The 24,220-nt window shown below is 42.2% G+C and overlaps 2 protein-coding genes across 2 annotated transcripts; both read right to left on the reverse strand.

The window, feature by feature from the left end:
- Nucleotides 1-14,162: 14,162 nt before the first annotated feature.
- On the reverse strand, nt 14,163-16,420 carry LOC130032410 (taste receptor type 2 member 4-like). The gene is made up of 3 exons (XM_056123964.1): nt 16,337-16,420; nt 16,051-16,085; nt 14,163-15,057 (listed from the first exon to the last, which is right to left on the reverse strand). The coding sequence occupies exons 1-3, from the start codon at nt 16,418-16,420 to the stop codon at nt 14,163-14,165; spliced, it is 1,014 nt and encodes a 337-aa protein (XP_055979939.1).
- Nucleotides 16,421-18,762: 2,342 nt separating this feature from the next.
- On the reverse strand, nt 18,763-19,710 carry LOC130032335 (taste receptor type 2 member 3-like). The gene has a single exon (XM_056123912.1). It carries the CDS (start codon nt 19,708-19,710, stop codon nt 18,763-18,765), a length of 948 nt encoding a protein of 315 aa, XP_055979887.1.
- Nucleotides 19,711-24,220: the final 4,510 nt, after the last annotated feature.

The raw sequence follows: 24,220 nt of genomic DNA on the forward strand, positions 1-24,220 counted from the left end.
CCAGACTACTAAATTGTGTGACTTAACAGAAGAAAGATCAGTGAACTGTTTCAACCAGGACACTTAGAATAGGTACATGCAAATCAAGAAATCCATGCATTAGAAGGAAAGACCAGGCCAGCTTCTTAGGGAGGAAATGGGTGTTGTGAAACCATTTCTGCCCTAAGGCTGAGGATCATTATCTCGGGAAGCAGTGATGCTGCGGGGAGCATCATCTGCCCTGGTAGACCTTCAGGTGCTGCGTTTATAACACAGTAGGGTCAGCATTACCACTCACTGAGATACTGCAGTACCAGCAAAGGACCCATCAGACCCAGGAAGCCAGCAGTGAACAAGGCATAGTTGCCACTTCAAGGGGGCACATGGTCTGCATGATCTACCCCCAATCACAGGACTTCATGCCCAAATATGGGACAGAGAGGCAGAGCAGGAAGTCTCAACCCGCTACTGGATCAAACCTGGAGGAGGCCCAAACCTCTTCTAGAACAGAATTTCTATGGAGTCTTCTTTTTGTTTTTGTTTGTTTTTCACGGTTCCCCTTTATTTAAACACCACAGTTTACAAAGTCATTCATAATACAATTGTTACAGGCATTCAATATTATGGAAACTTTTTGAGTGAGGGCATAAGTCGTCCTTCCTCCACCCACTTCAGGCACGAGGCAGTGGGACTTCATACAGAGCATGGGAGCGATGCACGAGTCCAGAAAGACTAGTCTGGATTTAAAATAAAAGAAAATCACACCGAAAAAAAAATGATATACATACGGATTATTGACAGACTTGCTAAGAAAGGTTGAAAGGATATCATTGTTAAGAAAGGTTAAATCTCAAAGAGAATTGAGAGAATTATTTAGCTAATTCTAGTAAGACAAATGTTTCTCTAAAAACATCTTAGAAACTAATACATAGGGTCATTCTTTTTTCTTTTTCTCCTTTAATCTTATTTTCTTTTTATTTTATTTTTTTCTTGTTATAAGGATCACAATGAGTAGTACTCATTGACTAATCCTGCCTCAGTGTTTAGGGGACCCAGACAACTGCATTTAATGTTCAGCCCATTGAGATGTTTCTCCTGCAGTTTTAACCTTCCGCTGAGCTTATCTTAAGCATACACTGTTTGAAAACTATAGCAAGTCACTACTTCCCTGAGGAGGGAGGATATAGTATATTGGCCAAATAATTGTTTAATGTTTGCAATTTTTTTAAATGTGATACTGTCCATGAAAAACATAACATTTCAGTTTGAATTTGTGAATCTATTAAAATAATTTACTTTGCATTGCTTAGATAGCAATTATTCTGTCTTTCATGTTACCTTTCTGTTTGTTTGTTTTTGTTTTTGTTTGCTTTTTGGGTCACACCGGGCATTGCACAGGGGTTACTCCTGGCTCATGCACTCAGAAATTACTCCTGGTGGTGCTCGGGGGACCATATGGGATGCTGGGAACTGAACCTGGGTCCGCCACGTGCAAGACAAACGCCCTATCCACTATGCTATCTCTCCAACCCCATGTAACCCTTACCTTTTGAAAATATCAAAGAAAAAATAAAAAGACTTAAAATTTTCATTACTTGTACTTAATTTTATGATAAATTAATATGGCAGTGATCTTAAATGTTAAGTAGATCTTTCTCCTATGCCATGGCCTATAGAATCTATACACACAGGCTGCTGTCCCCAGAATCCTTTGATAAATCTGATTCCTTACGACAATTATGACAAGATGGTAAGAGATCTGTAAATAGCAAGGGTGTCTCAGAGATGAGACCATGATAAGCTCAGAGAGAAAAGCACTAGAGAAGCATGTCAAAGTACTTAAAAAAAAAAAAAAAATATATATATATATATATATATGGAAGAAGCAGCTGTCTCATCTGAGCAAACTGCTCTTCTCTTAATGTACTGTCAGGCAAGAAATCAGAAATTGAGCAAAATATGCAAATATTGTTAATAAACAGTTGAAACAATTGAAACAGGAATTAAAGCTATATATGAACAAATTAATAGTGTTTTCACTTGTACTTTATAACACTTCTGCAAAACATAATTTAAACATCAGCTTTCAATAGTTGTTCATGATTAGGTTTGCAGTCATATAATGTTCCAATGTCCATCTTTCCATTAATGCACATTTCCCACCACCAATGTCCTCAGTTTCCCTCCTGCCCCCCACATCTATGGCAGGCATCTCTCTCTATTTCTCTCTCTCTCTCTCTCTCTCTCTCCCTCTCCCTTTTGGGCACTATGATAGACTTAGAATTTGAAGGTTATCACATCACACTTGCAAGATCCTGCAGAATATTTTGAGCCCTGCTAAGAGGAAGTAACACAGAGGGCAGAGAGGGCTTTCTGCATGCAAGTCAACCCAAAGTCTAGTGCTTTCGTGCTCACGGCAGCCTCGGCACTCAGGGACACACAAACCTCATGACTAGGCCCCTGTGAGGGAATTCATAAATGAGGACATGTGGCCATTTGCAGGAACACAACAGCCTTCAGAGTCCAGATTAGGATTTGCCTCCCAATTTAGTAAATTAGTAACTGTCCTTAAATCTTCCAATTAACTTCAGGGTTCCCGGTTTCTCTTTAGGAACATTCTGATAATGAAAATGACATCACAGGGCTCTTGTGAACACTGAAGAACATGTGAAATCACCTAACCTGGCACTACCCAAAACTAGCATGATCTAATCTATCTCATTGAGCCTTCTATGGTGATTCCTCCCCTTAATCCCAACTTTCGAGGAAGTAGAAGCACTGAACCAGCTGTTGTCACAGCCTGCAACTCTTAGGCAAACTATGCCCAGCTCAAAAGAAAGGGGATCAGCTCCACACACCACCAGAATCTCTGAAAGAAGATAAAAGATGCAAGAATGATTACCCAGGCCTTTAAAAACACAGAAATTAACCAAAAGGAGGGGTGAGTAGAAGTTAGAGAGAGACTTTGAGTCACGGTCACGGTCCTCCCGTTATTCATCGATTTACTCTAGCGGGCCCAGTAACATCTCCATCATGAGACTTGTTGTTACTGTGTTTGGCATATCGAATACGTCACGGGGAGCTTGCCAGGCTTTGCCCTGCGGGCGAGATACTCTCAGTAGCTTGCCGCGTTCTCCGAGAGGGGCGGAGGAATCGAACTCGGGTCGGCATGTTGGCTGCGTGCAAGGCAAACACCTTACCCTCTGTGCTATCGCTCCAGCCCTTTATTTGAGTAATTAATTATACTTAATAATCACTTCCTCTCTTCATCTACACCGGAATTTATTTTGTCTTTAGACATTGTCCCAACTATGAATGCAAGAAAAACAAACAAAATGTTCTGTACTTAAGCCAGGAATGTCATCAAATATGTCAAATGTGAACCACTCTTAGATACCTCACATGCAGTACAGCTGAATACACACTGAGTCACTGTGGCACACCATCCCGTCTCTGTTCCTGCTACTGACATAAGAGTTAGGTGCCTTTCTCAAGTCCTCCCTGCCTCACAGCCACAGTCCAGAGGTCAATCCACCATTCTCAAATGACATTACTACTGGCACTCTCCAGAGGCTGACCTTGCACTCCAGCACCACTTGGGGTTTTTAGGGTGTTTTTTTGGAGGGGGTGGGGGTTTTTTTGGTTTTTTCAGTTGGGTTTTTTTTTTTGCAGGGGGTAGGTCACACCCAGTGATGCACAGGGGTTACTCCTAGGTCGTGCACTCAGGAAATCACTCCTGGCGGTATTTTGGTTTTGTTTAGTTTTGCTGTTGTTGTTGTTGTTTTGCTTTTTGCCCAGCACCACTTGGAAGGATGATGTGTAGTCTGTGTTCTTTCCCCTGCTGGTGCTTCTCCTCCATTGCCCTTCCCTCTGTTTCACCTTCCCCTCCCCACCTCCATTCACACCACATCCTTGTTCATACTTTCCATGCCAAGCAAATTCTCCCTCATCCGTGTAGCTTCCTTTCCACTTATTTCCCTTAGAGAATAAAATTCCACGAGCAATATCCAAATCCCTGGGGAGTTTTGTCAAACTGACACTTCCCATTCCAACCCTACCCTTGGGAGGAATTGAAGGGAGGGAAATGAATATGGGGGAAATATTCTCCCCAGATCTGACCTGCATGTCAGCTCTCTAGTCCTTTCTGAGACCCTGGGGCTAGAGGAACCATCTCTGATGTTGACTAGTAAAATAACATTATTGTGAGACTTATTTTATATGCCTTCACTGATCCTAGCTTCTCTGGAAACTCTGGCATTGGAGGCTATGTGAAAAGTTACATCAAATTCGTGTTTTAAATCACAAACTTTCCTTCTTCTTGGTCCTTATTTCTTTCCATTTTTAAAACATATCGCTGAAAGGGGCTCACCAACATCACCAATCAAATTAAAGTCACACCTATTTAGGAAACGTTCAGAATAAGAGAAGGAACACATGGAGGGTGCGGGATCCCGGAGAAAAAGAAAAAAGAAAAAACAGGTTCCAAAAAGAGCCGAGAGCACCGGGAAGTTCCAGATGGAGTAGGCGCCGCATCCCGCCTCCCCCAGATGGAACCCTGGTGACCAGAAGCCTCTACAAACACAGCTCGAGTATGCGGGAACGAGGACATTTTCTCAAAACCGCGCGGCCGCTTACGCGGCCGCGCGACATCTCTCTATATACAAAGTGATCAATGAGAAGTAAACCACCCAATCTTTCTCCCTGAAAATCAGAGTTAAGTTTGGAGCATGGCCACAGCCCCAGAAACACAAGGACTTAATGCAGAAACCAGCAGCTTAGAGCAGAAAAGTGAACGGACGATGCGTTAACCCAGGCCATCATTTCTGCCCAGAGGGGAAAAGGGTGTTGCCCCATTCGCCCTCTCTTCTCTGGAAAGAAGGATGGCGGCCGCATGGGAGCCTTGTGGACAGCAGGTATGAGCCGGGGGTGTGGGGGCGACTGAAACCTCATGGGAAGGGGGGCGTTCCGGTCCGTCCTTCACGCCCTACCGAGGTCACCAGTTGCCCCCCACGAGCGGCTCTCCAGCACGGCCACAGCCCCAGAAGCACAAGGGCTTAATGCAGAACCCAGCAGCTTGGAGCAGAAAAGTGAAAGGACTATGCGTTAATCCAGGCAATCATTTCTGCCCAGAGGGGAAAGGGTGTTGCTCCCTTCCGCCCTCCTCCCTCTGGAAAGAAAGATGGCGGCCACATGGGAGCCTTGTGGACAGCAGGTATGAGCCGGGGGTGTGGGGGCGACTAAAACCTCATGGGAAGAGGGGCGTTCTGGTCCGTCCTTCACGCCCTACCGAGGTCAACAGTTGCCCCCCACGAGCGGCTCCCCAGCACGGCCACAGTCCCAGAAGCACAAGGACTTAATGCAGAACCCAGCAGCTTGGAGCAGAAAAGTGAAAGGACTATGCGTTAATCCAGGCCATCAAGTCTGCCGGAGGGGAAAGGGTGTTGCCCCATTCGCCCTCTCTTCTCTGGAAAGAAGGATGGCGGCCGCATGGGAGCCTTGTGGACAGCAGGTATGAGCCGGGGGTGTGGGGGCGACTAAAACCTCATGGGAAGGGGGGCGTTCCAGTCCGTCCTTCACGCCCTACCGAGGTCACCAGTCACCCCTCACGAGCGGCTCTCCAGCACGGCCACGGCCCCAGAAGCACAAGGACTTAATGCAGAACCCAGCAGCTTGGAGCAGAAAAGTGAACGGACTATGCGTTGATCCAGCCCATCAAGTCTGCTGGAGGGGAAAGGGTGTTGCCCCATTCGCCCTCTCCTCTCTGGAAAGAAAGATGGCGGCCACATGGGAGCCTTGTGGACAGCAGGTATGAGCCGGGAGTGTGGGGGCGACTAAAACCTCATGGGAAGGGGGGCGTTCCGGTCCGTCCTTCACGCCCTACCGAGGTCACCAGTTGCCCCCCACGAACGGCTCTCCAGCACGGCCACAGCCCCAGAAGCACAAGGGCTTAATGCAGAACCCAGCAGCTTGGAGCAGAAAAGTGAAAGGACTATGCGTTAATCCAGGCAATCATTTCTGCCCAGAGGGGAAAGGGTGTTGCTCCCTTCCGCCCTCCTCCCTCTGGAAAGAAAGATGGCGGCCACATGGGGGCCTTGTGGACAGCAGATATGAGCCGGGGGTGTGGGGGCGACTAAAACCTCATGGGAAGAGGGGCGTTCTGGTCCGTCCTTCACGCCCTACCGAGGTCACCAGTTGCCCCCCGCGAGCGGCTCTCCAGCACGGCCACGGCCCCAGAAGCACAAGGACTTAATGCAGAACCCAGCAGCTTGGAGCAGAAAAGTGAACGGACTCTGCATTGATCCAGGCCATCAAGTCTGCCGGAGGGGAAAGGGTGTTGCCCCATTCGCCCTCTCCTCTTTGGAAAGAAAGATGGCGGCCACATGGGAGCCTTGTGGACAGCAGGTATGAGCCGGGAGTGTGGGGGGCGACTAAAACCTCATGGGAAGGAGGGCGTTTCGGTCCGCCCTTCACGCCCTACCGAGGCCACCGGTTGCCCCCCGCGAGCGGCTCTCCAGCACGGCCAGGACTCCAGAACACAGAAACCAATTTCTTAACTATCTGACTTTCAGTAGAAATACTTCCAGGGTCAATAGGTAAAAGAGCAGAAATCCAAAACCAACATTTAATTCTTGAACCCAGCCGTAGAAAGCAAATCACTTCACAATGCTTTTTCAGCATGCCTGATTTGGGGGGGGGGTAAACTCTAAATAATAGTGGTGAATCTTTTATTGAAACAATGAATCTAATCAAAGCAGATAGAGTGTTAACTAGAATTCATCTGCTTCACAGGGACGGGGAGGGGTGGGGGGTGGGGTTTTATTGGGGTTCTTCATGGTAAAAAATAAGTATTGGTAAAGGGAAATGTGTTTGATATTTGCATGACTGAGACATAAACCTGAAAGCTTTGTAACCTTTCCCACAGTGATTCAATAAATAAATTAAAAAAAAAAAAAAGTCACACCTATTTAAATTAAATACAGAGAACTTTGGGTTGTTACTATTGTTCAAGTTTATTTTTTCAATGGCCATGTACTGTCACTGTCACTGTCCTTCCAATGTTCATCGATTTGCTCAAGTGGGCCCAGTAACATCTCCACTGTGAGACTTTGTTGTTACTGTGTTTGGCATATTGAATACGACATGGGTAGCTTGCCTGGCTTTACCATGCAGGTGAGATTCTCAGTAGCTTGCCAGGCTCTCCGAAAGGGGCAGAGGAATCAAACTCAGGTCAGCCAGTTCGACAGCATGCAAGGCAAACGCCCTACCAGCTGTGCTTTCGCTCCAGCCCGGGAAATGTACAAGACACACAAAACTAAAATAAATAAAGGCTCCCATGTATGTGTCTCAGTTTTAATAGTTCTATATAGGATATTTTATTTTATCTGAATTCCCTAGCCCTAAATCCACATAGGTACATTATTCCTCATCCTGCTTCCACCTGCTAGATTTTTCTTATTCTTTTCTTTCTTTTTCTTCTTTCTTAGTCATCATATCATTTATTTGACTTTATGTAGCTGAGTGAACATGGTTACAATAGCATTAATGTTAATGTTTTGGTATACGGAGTTGTTGCGTTCGCTCCACCACTGAAGTACAAAGGCACTCAGCAACTGTCTGTATAACATTTCCAGTCTTCTTCTATCCATAGCTCCAAACTTTGTCCCCCCACTTCTTGGTAACTGCCTTATTCAAAGTTCAAAGATTTTTTTCTCATTAGATATTGTCCATTCTCTTACTTTATTAATTTATATAACAAATGTAAGATATAATATTTGTCCTCTCTCTGATATTTCACTTGCCATAACATATAACCCTCTCTAATTCCAACCAGGTTATATAAAAAAAGCAGCATTTCAAAGAAACATAAGACATAACCATATTATCTTAATAACATAATGGAGCTTAGCTTTGTAGGTAAATAGAACCTAGAAGAACAGGTCAGACTTAGCTGCGTGTAATTATGTATGTAACTATGTTCTTTGCTTCTTGTTTTCTTTCATTCCCTATTTTGCACATGTTAACTTCCAAAAAATAGATCATGTTAACTTCTAAAAGTAGATAAATATTTTTAGAGCCTGTAAAATAAGACAAGGTTTCTTTTTTTAGAGCTATATTTTATTTCACATTGATATAAACCAAGAAAAACATTTTTCTAAAAGCAAGCACATTTCAAAGAAAAATTTCTTGTCATAAATTAGATAGTTCATAATTGTTGAATAAAAACAAACTTCTAATCTTCTAGGAAAGTCAAAATGACTCAATAAATGATTATTCAGAAATCTAATATCCAGACATAAACATATAGCTTAATTATTAGAATCCTATGTAGTCCACTATTAAATTATTTCCAAGATCACTAGCATCCATTTATAAAGATGCATCTCTAACATTATTTTAATCAGGTGGAATACAGTAGAAAAAGTAACAGTTGAGACCCAAAAGGAGAGAGAGAGAGAACAAAAGGGAGTGCCCTGCCACAAAGGCAGGATGGGATGGGGGTTAGGGGTGGGTGGGAGGGATACTGGGATTGGTGGGGGTGGAGAATGGGCACTGGTGGTGGGATGGGTACTCGATCATTGTTTAACTGAAACCCAAGCACAACAACTTTTAAGTCTACAACTGTACCTCATGGTGTTTCACTAATAAAACAAAAAATAAATTAAAAAAAGTAACAGTTGAGAGATACCAACCATGTAATTTTCACAACATACTAATCTGCATGGCAACTATGTCATATGTATTGAGTCTAATGAACATTTACTCTCCATAAATTTGTTGTTAAGTAATTTTACCAGTAATTGGAAATCTTCAACTATTTAAAATGGTGAATACTTTCTCTATTAGTTTGCACAAAATAAATATTGAATCACAGTAAAAGTGAACATTTCATGGGCCAGCAAGAGTGCTCCAAGAATATCATGCAGCTGTTAGGAGAAATAAAGTCATGAAATTTGCTTATAAATAGATGGTCATGGAGAGTATCATGCTAAGTGAAATAAGTCAGAAAGAGAGAGACAGGCATAGAATGACTACACTCACGTGTGGTATGTAATATAACATAAAATGAGACTGACACTCAAGGACTGTAGACACAGGGGCCAGCAATATTGTTCCATAGTTGGAAGCCTGTCTCATGAGCTGGGAGAGAAGGCAGCTGAAATAGAAAAGGGATCACTAAGACAAATGATGGTTGGAAGATTCATTCAGGATGGGAGATGTGTGCTGAAAGTAGATAAAGGACCAAACATGACAGCCTCTCAAAATCTATATTGCAAACCATAATGCCCAAAAGTAGAGAAAGAGTATGGAGGTAATTGTCTGACATGGAGGCAGGAGGAGAGTTGGAAAGAGGGGGGAGGGATACTGGGGACATTGGTGGTGGAAAATGTGCCCTGGTGGAGGGATGGGTGTTTGATCATCGTATGACTAAAATTCAAACATGAAAGCTTTGTAATTGTATCTCAAAGTGATTCAATTAAAAAAAAATTTAAAAAAAAGAGCACTCCAAAGGCCAGAGCACCGGTTTTATGTGCAAGAGGCCTGGATTTCAATCCCCTGCACTGCATGGGCCCCAAGCAGGCATTGGACCAGAAGCATTCCCCCCTAGTATACCCCTGCCAGGTATGCCTCCCAAAGCAAAAACAACCCCAAATTTTCAAATAAGCACCGGAGAATTGAAATATCTCTATTAATACCACTGATAGGGCCCTCTGGGAAGGAGGCCCGCGTTGAGAGCAGCGGCACGCAGAACCACTGCAGTTTCTGCTGTGTGGTCAGAGCAGTGTAGAGAGACAACATGCCGCCTTGAGAAAATCTCCCAGAATAATCCCATTGAAAGGGATGCCGTTCTTCATCTCTTGGTCCATCAACGCTCTCACACTTTCTGCTGCTTGTTTAATTCCATGTTTTCTCGTGAATTGGGTGAAAATCCATTGATATGAAACCAAGAAACATAGTCATGTTCATATTTAATGTTATCGGCATAATAGTTATTTCCTTTTCTAGTTCTTGGCTAGTTTAAGAGATCTGTATGGAAAGAAGGAAAATACAGGATTTGTCTAAGTGTCCACTCAACTCAATTCAAGTATGTGAATTTAGGGAATCATCCACATAACCAAAGATCCCAAGATTGGTTATTCCCCTGAGCAAAACAAAAAACAAAAACAGTGTAGTTCTTAGACTATAATGGGCTGCATACATGCACCCAGAGATACTAGAAGGGCAAGGAAGAATGGAACGAAGAGGAACATATGCAGAGCCAAGCATGCACTCTCTTCTTATAGCTGAGTAGTATTCCACTGTACATATATATCACCGTTTCATCATCAGCTTTTCTGTTGTTGGACATCTGGGCTGTTCCATATCTTGACCATCATAAATAGCACTGCAATTCATAGATGTGCTTGAAGTTAATGTCATGGTGGTCATGACTAAAGTGTTGATGTTTACGGTGTATATTCAAAGGTGTACAAATCCTGGGCCATAGGGTTATTCTATTTTTTTTTAATTTTTTAAAAATTAAAAGGCTGTTTTCTATAAAGGCTGACCAGACAATAGTCCCATTAAAGGTGAATGAAGATTTCTTTTTCACTACTTCCCTGCAAATGCTAGTTGTTTTGTCTTTTAGATATATGCTATCCTTATTGACAGGAGGAGCTATCTCATTATTTTGTTTTGCATTTCCCTGATAATAAGTGATGATGAACACTTTTACATATATACATTGGCCACCTTTTTAATGAAATATCTTGTCTTTAAGGAAATGTCTATTTATTCCTCCCCACTTTCTGATAGGGTTATCAATCAGTTTGCGCTATTGAGTCTGTGAGTGCTTCAAATATCTTGAATCTGAGCCCCTTGTCAGTTATATGGTGTGCAAATATTTTCTCTTAATTAATCAGTTGACTTTATTTCAGTCATATTTTATTTTTCATTGCAAATAATTTTAATTTTATGAAGTTCTGTTTATTTTTGCTATTATTTCTTTTTTTTTTTTTTGCTAAGGAAATCAAATCATTGAAGACATCTCTGAAGTTGATACCGTGAATAGTTCTGCCATTTTTTCTTCAATGTTTTGATGGATTCAAATCTAATGTAGAGATCTTTAATCCATTTTGAATCAATATGTGTATGTTGTGAGGTAGGAGTCAATTTTTTCTTTTTTGCTTTTTAGGTGGGGGAGAGAGTGGTTTAAGAAATATACCTCAGGCAATTTTCAGAACCTAAAGTCCAGTATCTGCAATAATGCCAGAGCTTTTATTTCACTTCTTTATTTCATTTATTTAAATTAAGTGTTCTGTCTAAAACAAAATAAATATACGTTCATTGTACAAAATGTAGAAAAAGACAAGTTTTCACCTAAATTTGCTTGTAGTTTTATTTGCATACAATACATTGCACAAAACTTGATTACATACTGCACAAACATGTTTGCTTTTATTTTTCTTGGTAGAATATTATCACTTTTCCCAGTCAAATAAAAATATTCTTTGACTATCAGTCAATCCCTGCATACCATTTTATCATAAACATACACAGTAGCATGCAGAGCAAACATACACACACTTAAGTATTATATATCATCTATATCTATCTATAAATCTATTTATCCAGAGATGCAGTCAGGAGTTAAGAAGATCTGATGGGGACCCAGTTTCCTTAGTTGAAATAAATGCTCTGGTGTCATTGCAGATACTGGGCTATAGGACCTGCAAAATTATCTGAGGTACAGGACAAGCTATGGAGGAAATCAATAGAGACACACAACTGCAGTGTCTGAACAATCGGAGTGGCGGAGTCTCTGAGCAGTCCTGTGGGTCAGTTGAAAACCCTCCAGAGCTGGGTGGCAGTTCCATGGTGTCAGGACCCAGGAGTCACCTCTAGGCTGGAAGCTGCTCCACTGGTCCAGACTCCTCACCCATGTGGCCCGGGGTAGCCAGTCATCACATACACCTTCCCATCCACAGGAGGAAGAAAAGGAGAAGAGGAAGAAAGGACCTGCTGTTCTCAGGGCACCACCTAAGAATTCCATCTCTTCTGCTCACTAATATTGGCAAGCACTTAGCCAAACAGCAATGCCTACATGTAGGAAGAAGCTGTAAAATAGAATCAGTTCCCCAAATTCTGGATACCTAAAACTTTTCTTCCTATAGAAAAAAAAAAAGAAAAGAGAACTAATGTAGTATAGCATGAGACTTGTGATATTGATTTATGTCATAGTGTGATTTAATCCTAGGGACCCTATTACTACCTCATTTTAAGACTCTAACATGATGAATATATCCAAATTTTGTAAAGGTAAAGGTAAAGGCTCTCCCGTTGATCGTCGATTTGCTCGAGCAGGCCCAGTAACGTCTCCGTTGGAGACTTTGTTGTTACTGTGTCTGGCATATCGAATACTCTCGGTAGCTTGCCGGGCTCTCCGAGAGGGGCGGAGGAATCGAACTTGGGTCGGCCATGTTGGCCGCTTGTAAGGCGAACGCCCTACCCGCTGTGCTATCGCTCCAGCTCCAAATTTTGTAGTAAAAAATTATATTGTGATAATTTATAATAATCATACAACCAGATATAGATGGGCAGAACAAGAAAATATGATTTCTAGATTTTTTAAGAGACAAACTTTTTTATTTTGCATTTTAATTTAATTAGTTAGGTCACATGTTTACAATAGTGTTAATGTTTATGACTTTGATGTACACAGCTACTGCACCTCATTACCGCCAAAGAGCTCAAGACCCTCCACCAAGAGAATATTATTTTAATAAGATTATTATGATATATGTAAATAACATATCCCTTAAATTCCAAAAATATACACGTTTTTATAAACCAATTCCATTATTAAACTTGTCAGATTTATATTGTAAACATGTTCTGATTCTGTTCTCCTCTAGTCATAGTCTCATGATCAAAACCATTAAAATTTTTTCAAAAGCAAGGGACTAGGGAGGTGGTTCAGAGTGGTAGAAAACATGTCTTGTTTGTATGAGAGAGTGGATTTAAGATATTTCCAGTACTGTAAAGCATCTCTTAGAGTGGCTCTGGTCCTCTGGCACTACTGAGTATGGTCACCACAATAGGAGGGGAGCATTATTCCAGAGAATAACAGTGTTCATAAATTCAAGCACATTCACACCTTATATAAATTCACCAAAAATGAGACCCTCCCACAACACTCCTGGTTTTCCACTGAATTCCATAAGTCTTAGAGATAACATCTTTTGTAAATTTGTACTCAGATTGTGTTAATCTACTTAGCGCCATTTACCAGTTGCTTTTGACCTCAAGATAGCACCCCAATTTTAAGCTCCCAGGAGTCACCAAGATAAGATCTTTAATACATATCATTTCCCCATCTGTAAACTTTCCTTCTTTGCAGAATAACTTGGGAAATTTAGTCCTACCCTTTCCTGAGAGCAAAAATGCAAACCCAATAGTTGAAAACTTTTTCTCTGTGTCTATTACATGCAAACCTATTTCCTCACACCTTTTTCTTTCCTCTCACTTCTCTCTAAAACTGTGAATCTCAAGACTCACATTAACCATTTACCCACTGTTAAATCATTACTTCTGAAGGTTCTCAGACAGATCTCAGATGTCACAGGTGAAGTAAACTATAGGCATATTGGCTATAATGATAGAGAAACTATATTTATACTTCATTTAAATTTAAAATGCAATTTCCAATATTTAAGTATGCATGCCCCATAAGAGATGTTCATGTACCTAACTTTCAAATATTATCCAAACAATTGCCTCTAAGGTGTGGGTGAAACAGCACAAAGGCCAAGGGGAAGTGCTTAGCATGCATGGGCTCTCTGTTCCCAGACTCCTAGCATAGCAAGTCCTGTCCCCGCACCACCTGGTGAATCCTTAGGGACCCTGAACATGGCTGGGTAGATCTGGTGATCTGTAGCACTGCTGAACCTGAGAAACACCTCATATTCTAATTTTATTTCTAAAGTCATAAGTCTTTACTTCTAAAGTCCTTGAACTGACTATCACCAGGAGTGACCCCCAAGACTTCTAAACACTGTTCGGAAGTCTCCACACCCCACACTCAAACACACACACACACACACACACACATTGGACATAATGATAATTTATTACAAAAATGAAACCCTTAGATTTCTGGAAATTCTAAGCGAAAATCTTAACCCCAACAATGTGAATTCCAGCCACTATTGACCCCTGAACCTGTTGAAACAAAGAAACTGCTTTGCTTTGTGTTTCAGGTTAGGGTTTGTGAGAATAATGAGAACAGAATGTCCTGGATGGTAAAGGGTAGTAAGTGCCACACAAATGAATCTGGTTCTCAAATTCATCCCCAAAAAGTAAGGTAAATAAAGGAACAGGGTGGCAACCGAGTACGGGATGTAGAGGATGAGGAAACAGATCATCAGCTTCATGGCACCCACATGTGCTTCTGTCTGGGGATTCCAAAACTTGGTAGCACTTCGCTGCATCTTCTGTATGTGTCTTCTCAGGGAATATATTAGCAAGGAAGCCAACATCACATTTGTGATAAACTGCAGAGATGAGCTCAAAACATAGGAGATCAGAAAAAATAAAATATCCTCTTTCAGGCCTAACTCTGTGCCATTTTTCCCAACCACGAGTATTGGGGAGGGTGAAGTCAGTCTGAACACAATATATATGAGGGAAATAAGGGCAGAAATCAGCACAGAGGCCAGCAGCAGCCCAGGGATCTTTGGGGAGAAATTTTGTTTCAGCAGGAGAAACACTGAATATTGGAAGTTAGAAATCTTCACACAGTACAGAGTGTTCAGCAAGGTCACAAAACAAAGAGTACAGAAGTCCAAAAATATCCAGCACACCAAGAAGAAAGTAGTTGCATGAACTGACCTGAGAAGACCAGGAGTGACGGAGAGGCAGAAGATATTTAAGAAAAACAGTCCCATCATAAGAAACCGGGCAATGCCCAAGCTGAAGAGGATCTTGTCAGAAGAAACAATTCTATGTCTTTTCATCCAATTCTTACAACTGAAAACTGCAATAAACAGACTTGCAATGAGTCCCACAAAATCAAAAAACATGGAAATAAAAATAGCACATAAAGATGTACAGATATCATTGTTTTGACACATTGGGGAATTCGGTAACTGCAGTACTGATGCACAGGACAAGAGAAACACTGAGATGTACAAGTTGATACCAACATCCAGCAAAGAAGTTCAATTGTTTTTGCCCAGTGGCAAAAGAACTATCAGTGTTCTGAGAGACAGCTGCTTTTCCTGAATGCAAATCTTCCATGGATTCCATTACTATCTCTTCAATCATATCCTACTTTCCTTAGAAATGACTCACTCAAGCATCTTGGAGTCCACTCCTTGGAAACAAAGATAGCTCTATGAAAAGACATAGCCAAACATTTCCAATCAAATGAGAATGTTTCATATCTATTGATATGATAGATTGATATGATAAACCCCTATTTAGAACAGTATCTTCTTTCTTCATATCCAGTCAGGGACAGATAGAAATGCCCAATTCCTACTCACCCATATACTATTCACACATCCATGTATTTACAAAATCTAAACTCTCTCTTCTCTAATCTTGACACTATAACTACTTTCTCAAACCATGATGCCAGAAAAGTCAACATAAATCTTTCATCCCTTTGCACCTGCAGTAAATTCCAGCCATCCAATAGTAGATTAATATCAAGGACCTCCCAAGCCCTTTTCTTAAAAAAAAAATCTTTTGCTTTTAATTCCATTCTTTTATGAAGATTTCTTTACTTAGCATTTCCTCATGAGTCACACAAGTTTATTCACATCACAGTCATTTGCTGCATTGTGCTTTTCGTAAGAAAATTTCTTCATTTATTGGTCAGTCATTTATTTCCTTTACTGATGCAGGTTGATACTTAGACCACACATGCTATTTCCTTTTTAGACATTTATCTACCAAAGGACTCTGGAACCCAATACACAGGAATGCTTCATAAAGTGTTTTGTATCAAATAGCTGTTTAATTGCTTTATTTTTCTGTAATTTCCTAAGTGTAAAGGACAACATGTGTCTGGAAAATAATATTACTAAAGACCAAAATAAGAACAGAAGTATAGCACCTCCTGTCTACTCTAGCTGGTGAGTGAAACCAAGGTGCAATACTGGATACAATGACATCTAGGTTACAAAATGTTGTCAAGAGAGAGTATGTAAAGTTCTATTACAAATCCACATAGGAACAGACAAGATTAAGAACTAAAAGTTGAATATTTCCAAGGCACAAGGTGGTGGTGGGGTTCTATAAGTAAGGCTCCTGAAATCAAAACCAGAAACTAAAGCCTGGAAAAAAATCCCTGAGCTGGAACTCAGGTGCTTACAAAAGCGCTTTTGTATAAGAGAAGGGACACGGAGTGATGAAGAGATGATATAGTGGACAAGGCACTTGGTGTACATGTGACCATCCTGAGATTTGATACCCAGTACCCCATATGGTGCCCCAAGAACCGTCAGGAGTGATCCCGAAGCATAGTGTCAGGAGTAAGGCTTGAGCACTGATAGTTTTTTACAAGGTCTATAGGGTTTTTCTGAGCTTCTTGTGGTAGCTATATTGTAACATCTGTAGGCTAATATCTCACTATTGTACCTTGTTCCACCTTCTGTAAAGTTGTTGCAAGTACAGCAGGTGAAAGTCCCAATTTTCTCCCTCTTAGAGAACTGGTTGATAGCTCCCAGTTTTGAATCAGTGGAAGCAAAGAAAGCACACATACAGAACCAGCCTCAAATTCTAGCAGGGCAAGCAGATTGCAAAGAACTAGGAACTCTCTCTGGAATCCAGAGGAGGCAAGGACACATTTATCCACGTGAAGCAGAGAGCATCTCATCCCTCTCCCACACATCTGAACCAGAGTCAAGGAGCAAGTAGGACATTGGATGTATGAAAGATTTTCTTTTTTAAATCTAAAGAAACTCAATATTTTCCTGAAAACATTCTTTATCTCATTGGATTACCCATCTCCTGGGCTGGAGCGATAGCACAGCGGGTAGGACATTTGCCTTACACGCAGCTAACATGGCTGACCCGAGTTCAATTCCTCCGCCCCTCTCGGAGAGCCTGGCAAGCTACCGAGAGTATCTCGCCCGCACGGCAAAACCTGGCAAGCTCCCCGTGACGTATTCTATGTGCCAAACACAGTAACAAGTCTCACAATATTACTGGGTCCGCTCGAGCAAATCGATGAACAATGGGAGGACCGTGATCCATCTCCTATCTCTGCCTCTCTGTCCCCATATCAAGGGTGCTTGAAGTTGCGGGGGTGGGCTCTCCCCCTGGCCACCTAGGTTCTGGGGGACCAGGACTGCTCCCCCAGCCAGATGGCGGGGGAGACGAGAGCCAAGCCAGTGGATTGATCAGATGCTGTTTTTTCCATTCTCATCCCCATTCACTCCTGTCTCTCTCTCTCTCCTTCTCTCCTGGACCCTGATCTGGAACCCATCTCTCTTTCTGGCTCTGACTCTGGATCTCCCTATGATCTTCTCCCTCAGCCCACTCTTATAGTCTAGTTAAATCCCCAAAACCTTGAGGACTGGGCTTACACGTAGGTGTGGTCACAATCAATAGTATTAAAGTTATTTCCCGCAGGGGATGCTGCCTCTAGGATGGATTCTCTTGCAGCAGGACCACCCACCCAAGGCCGGAATTCCATGGGTGTGTTTTTCCTCTCCTTGTCCAACAAACATATAAACATTCATAATATTAATCATTTTGTATGAACACAGTAAGAGATGCATTAAACTTATAGAATTGCTGTCCTGGGGTCATCTTGATCTCAGACCACAGTGCTCAGGCCAGATTAGTCTTTCCTATCCCTAGCAGGGTCCTAGTCTCATCATTACTTTTGGATCATGACAGCATTTGTCATGCTCTTAACTTATCGGTAAGAATTGTGGCGCTTTAACCAGGCCCATCTCCATGCCAGGGTAGCACATAGCTTACCGCTTGCCCTGGTTCCATCCAGTCCATCGTTGAGACCCTGCTTTTGGGGGAGCTAGGCAATGAGGGCAACTGAGGCTTAAGTTGAGAAAGCAGATGCCCAGAAAGGAATAATATTCAAAGTCAATTAAATCCCATGTTACAAAATCATAATATTAATTATCTTCTTGTGTCTATACAAAAAAAAAACATTGCTTTAAAGTAACCTATTCAAAAGACGTAAGGAGAGGAGAAAGGCAATATTAACTTACAATATAAGTTCAGTGTCCTAGAACATCTTATTATCTCATTCCTACTTTGGACAAACTGGCAGACTACCGAATGTAACCTGCCCACACGGCAGAGTCTGGCAATATGCCAAATACCAGTACCAATATGCCAAATACCAGTACCAATGATGGGCCTCATTCTCCTAACCCTGAAAGAGCCTTGAATATGGTACTTTTTAAAAAAATCTCAGGGCTAGGATGAAGGAGATGTTACTGGGGCCTGCTCGAGGGAATCGACGAACAACAGGATGGTCGTGATCGTGATCATCCTAGAAAGATCTGACCTTACAAATTAACAGAAACTGATTAGGGGAATAAGCTGATTAACTGTTTGAGAGAGCATAGGGAAGTAGTTACAAATAAACGAAAGAATGGGAGTGACTCAGGAGCACTGGGATGGGTGCGACCCGATAAACCTAAACTGCCCGAGGAAGGACAAAACAGTGTTATCCTACAGACCTGATCTATCTCTTTCAGAACCGTTTATCTATCTTTCAGATTACTCTGAAAGGTACTCAGGGTTCTTACTATACCCTCTGCCCCTCTAAGGGGCAAGGGATTCCTTGGATCCAATCTCAAGTTGACAAGTCTCACACCAAAGCATCTTTACAAATGTCTGTTTCAGTTTGTTGCTTCCTAAAATAATAATAAATGAGTGACCAGCAGAATAAAACACTGAAAATACTTCTGCAATCATCTTAACCTTTGTTGGTCCTGGTAGGAAAAATCTGAAAAATGAAAGTAAAATGAAAACGTAATAAAGTAGAAAGAGAAAGATAAAGGAGAAAATGATTTTGGTGGCTTTCTTATGGGCCTGTGTAGTTGTATCTCTGGAGTTGGTTCCATGTAGCTGCATCCGCTGAATGTGCCTCCCCAGGGAGAGGAGGAGCAGAAAGTAGGAGACCAGCATCACTATTAGGGAAGGGAGGTCCCAAAGAATTCCAAGTGCATGGACCAAATCATATTTACTTTTTTTCCTAAATTGCTCAGACACATTTCCTGTGCTACTGATTTCACTAGTAGCAACACGGATCTTAAATTCATGGATCCGAGACAAAGCACTGGCACCAGACAAGAGCACTGCAGCCAGTAGCATCCCAAAAACCATCTTGGAGACTCTCCACTTGAGCCAGAGGAATGTAGGGTTGGAGAAACTGGCAATTTTCAGGCAGTAGAGGACACTGAGGCAGGTGGCAAGCCAAATGCTCAGACCGTTTGAAAATGTCCACAAAATTCCCAGCATTTCCTTTATAATCGTATCACCATGTACTTTGGTAGGTAACACCAATAAAGCGCTATCTATCAGGAGAAGCCAGAGCAGAATAATCCTAGAAAGAGCCAAGAGAGTGATGATAAAGTCCGACAAAGAAAGTTTCCTGTTCTTGAACCAGCTGCCACCATTGATCAACCCAATGAAAACGTTTCCCAGTATACCCAGGAGAAACGGAATGATAACCAGAATCATGAAGACCTGCTCTGTGAGTCCCAACATGTCACCTAACTGATCTTTGTTCCTTTCGTTGATGCACACTCTCATTCCTGGTTTGAAATCTCTCCCTGTGATTCTGTCACATCCACCGTTGCTTCACTGTTACTTGTCTCTGCCCAGCTGTGGCTGGTGTAGAACAGCTTCATGAGTCCTCTCTGACTTCACTGATCACATAAATTGTCGCTTTAAATCTATGCTCTAAAGTCAGCAGCACCTCTTAGCTAGCATGCAAATATAGTAGGAGTCAGTGTCACACGCTGAGGAAGAGATCTGCATCACAAATCTGGAGTTGATGGATAACTTGGGCACAGTTTCAAAGGGAGCAAGGCTCTGTGCCACTCAGAAAAGATGATAGAAGAATCATATAGATGCTAAATAAATAAATATATATGTACATAATAGAGGACTAATATCCACAGTCAGGGAAAATAGGGGCTAGGGGGATTGGTCAATGCTTGGAGTCAACCACAGTTACATGTAGGGTGGAGGGTAGGTAAGATAGAGAAGGGACCAGTATAATAGCGAGAAATAATCACGCTGGACAAGAACTGAGTGTTAAATATAGGTAAAGGGATATACCTGATAACCTTTTAGTATCTATATTGCAAACCACAATGCCCTAAATGAGAGAGAGAGAGAGAAACAGAGAGAGAAACAGAGAGAGAAGAGAGAGAGATGAAAAGTGACTGCCATAGAGGTAGGCTGATTGGTTTGAGAGTTTTGAGAGTTGTTGGGAAGGAAACTAGAGACACTGGTGCTGGGAAATGTACACCGGTGGAGGGATGGGTATTGGAAATTGTATGAATGAAACCTAATCACGAACAACTGTATAAGGGTCTATCTCACAGTGATTCAATAAAAAAAAATATCTTTCTAAAATATCACATAGAATCACTCAAGAAGATTCATGAGAGGAAAGATTCAGGGACAAAACAGAGAAAGGGGAAACATCAGAATCCCACGCAAGGCACTGACATAGTCACCACCAAGCGGGATTAAATGGTGTAAAATAGAAACTGTTCAGTCAGTGCCACTGATCCTGAAATGGAAGTAAAAGTTGTGCCCCTTAACATAAGTATTAAATGACAGAGCCCCAAATTTTTCCTACTGAGTCATATCATCACAAATTTATAACTAAAATTTTGAGTGATAAAAACACAAATGAAATAAACTAACTTGTGCAGATGATTCGAAGTATCAATTTTCTTTTGGAGTACATGACCACTGTATTGATAAGTCTATGGTAGTGAGAGTAATAGATACCAGACACAGATGCTAAGAAAGGCCATTTATCAAGAGCTGAGCATTACATTCCAGTTGCTGCCAGATAGTGGTAAACACAAGTCACCTGGCAGTACGAGGGACAGTTAGGTGGCATAGCTGTTCTTAGGATTCACAACTGCAATCCAGTAGATGCCCAGGTCTTCTGGACTTTGAGACCACAGCAACAGCTAAGCATAAGCAACTAAAAACCCAGGATCATAATCCAGGCTCAGTAGTCTTCAGGGCTGTAGTTGCTAAACAACCACAAATTTCTGGCAGTTATTCAGGTCCATACAAATGCGTAGACATAGTCATTGTCTTTGGAACTTGCTATCATGAGCTCACAAACATCACCTTTGAACTTAAACCTTAACCCCTAAAAAAAAACCCTTAACCCCAAATCCTCACATAGCTCCAAGATAATGAAGGAAGAAAGAAATTCATCTACGTTGATAAATGAAGACAAAGTCTCAATGTAGTGCAGTGAGGTAGCTCAGAGGGCTGGATCACATACGTTACATCAGGAGGTCCGAGTTCAATCAATCCCCAGTACTGTACAATACACTTAACACTTTGGGATTATCCAAAAAATTAAAAATTTTAAAAGGCTGGAAGGATCCCAAACATATCATAGTTTTCTAAACTCCCTGATGAAGACTTTAAAGCAACAATCCAAACAATGCTCACTAAAGTGATGAAATAAATAAGAACTTTAATAAGAGAAATTATAAGGAAAATAAAAACAGAAATCATTGAGCTGAGATATATAATAATTGAAGTTAAAAAACAAAACAAAACAATGAGTGGGGTCAGGGAAAGTGCAAAGGGGTACGTCTGGCCTGCACAAAGCCCCATTTTGTTCCCTGACACCTCTTGCTCTCCTGATCACACAAAGTGTAGCCCGGGTTGCCCCTGGCAACTCTGTGGAAGCTCAACAACAAAACTTCAATGCAGGAACTCAAGAATGGAAAAAGCTGAAGACAAAACAGGTGAATTTGAAGACCACTGTATCACTGTCATCCCATTGTTCATCAATTTACTAGAGCAGGCACCAGTAATGTCTCCATTCGTCCCAGCCCTGAGATTTTGGCACCCTCTCATTACTCGTCTTTCCCAATGCTGCCGTATTGGAGGCTCTTTCAGGATCAGGTGAATGAGACCCATTATTTTTACTGTTTTTGGCATATCGAATATGCCACATGCAGCTTCCCAGGCTCTGCCGTACAGATGGAATACTCTCGGTAGCTTGCTGGGCTCTCCAAGAGGTATATAAATATGGTGTGGTAATTATGGAAAATGGGTAGGGAGTGTCTTATGGTATGTCACCCTCCAGAACTCACAGCTGCTTCTAATGAAAGGGAGCATAAAAGGAGGCTCCCCATAACCATGCCACCGGACTTCACGCCATGCTGTTTTCACCCAGGGCACCCCAGAGTGGGGCAGATGAGAGCCCTCCCCGCCCCAAGGGACCCAGCCCTGGCAGCCGACCTCCACTACCCAACTGCCACCATGTTCCAGACCACTTTCCACATGATTGGGCCAAGCATCACGCATGAGTGAAGTCCCAAGGAACCCAGGTAATGTGGAACTTTGTGACCTTGGACTCTGGGCTCATTGGGACCCGGGAGCAGCAATCCTCTGCCTGCTTCCCCCAGTCTCCGGTGACCCAGGGATCACACCTATAAGTCACCTCCTGCTGTCACCAGATAATCTCATCAGCCACCCTCCAGAACTCACAGCTGCTTCTCCTGGAAGGGAGCATAAAAGGAGGCCCCCATAACCATGCCACCAGACTCTGCGCCAAGCTGTTTCCACTCAGGGAACCCCAGAGGGGAGCGAGTGAGAGCCCTCCCTGACCCAAAGGACCCAGCTCTGACAGCCAACCTCCACTACCCAACTGCTGCCACTCTCCAGACCGCTTTCCACATGCTTGGGTCAAGCATGTGGAAACATGAGTGAACATATTTCTATCTACATATCTATCCAATATATCTATCCTTGCATTGGATAGGAAAGCATAAAAGCACACATCTAAAGAGGGGAGATGCAGGCTACACATGTGCTCGGCCACACGGGCACAAGCAGCACACGGGCTGGAGCAGCATATGCTGCCCGAATTTGAAGATAGGGTATAGAAAGCCTCCCAAAAAGAACATAAAAAATGTTGAAAGAATAAGGAGAGCAATTCCTGGATTTACTGGGCATTTTAAAGAGGAACAACATTTACAGCATGGAGGTTCCAAAAGGAGAAAATGGCTTTTCATATATTTCATGTAAGGATGCGAAAGACCCACAACATTTTCAAATGTGCTATGAGAGGGGAGGGGTGTGTGTATGTGTGCGGTGTGTGCGTGTGTGTGTGTGTGTGTGTGAGAGAGAGAGAGAGAGAGAGAGAGAGAGAGAGAGAATCTCATCAGGTCTGGGTAGTTTCTCAGCTACACAAATCTTGCTTTAGGTATAATTTTGAATACTCTCTCCTTGTTCTAGAAATTGCTGTAACTTTTATCATCTACTCAACTCCTGTGTCTTTCCACCCACTTTGTGATTCTGGGTGTGGAGGGCGCAGAGAGAGGAAAGGAGGAAATGGATTTTAGATCAAATGATGAGCTGGGGTCTGAATTTACCCTTTCTCCATCTATGATTCTGGGCTGTTCATTTAACCCATTTGTGTCTGAGTTCTTTCCATTTATAGATACCAACACTCATTACAGAGGAGTTGTACAGAACATAGCAGGTGAAAGTGCATCTCCAACAGTACTGGGCTGGCAATGCCTCAAGTTCTAACAAACACAGTGAAGGTTTTCATGATCCATAGATGTTAGCTTATGCCCAGTCTACATTTCAAAAACATGATAATTCCTAACAAAATACTTGGAGCATCAGTCTCTTTCATGAGGTGTGAAGAATATAGATACTATATTAAAGAGACTATTATATCTTTTTTAATGTAGGAGTACTGCTCTTTATTCAATCACTGATTAGGCTGATTGAATTGGGCATAAACTCCACCTTACTTTTTTCTTTTTCATTTTTTATAATTTTATTTATTGAAATAAGCGCCTGGCTGTTCCTCGCCGGGGCCCGTTGGAGGGGAGCGGGTTGAGCTTTCCTCCCCGCCCCGACCAGGGCTCCGGCAGCCGAAGACCTCCAGGACCAGCCACCACCATGCTGAGACCACTCTCCGCACACATGAAGGTACTGGCAGAGGGACAAATCCACGCGGGTTCTGGGGCCGAGATCTCCCAGCCTA

This window comes from Sorex fumeus, unplaced genomic scaffold (assembly GCF_029834395.1).
Source record: "Sorex fumeus unplaced genomic scaffold, SorFum_2.1 ptg000048l, whole genome shotgun sequence".
NCBI lineage: Eukaryota > Metazoa > Chordata > Mammalia > Eulipotyphla > Soricidae > Sorex > Sorex fumeus.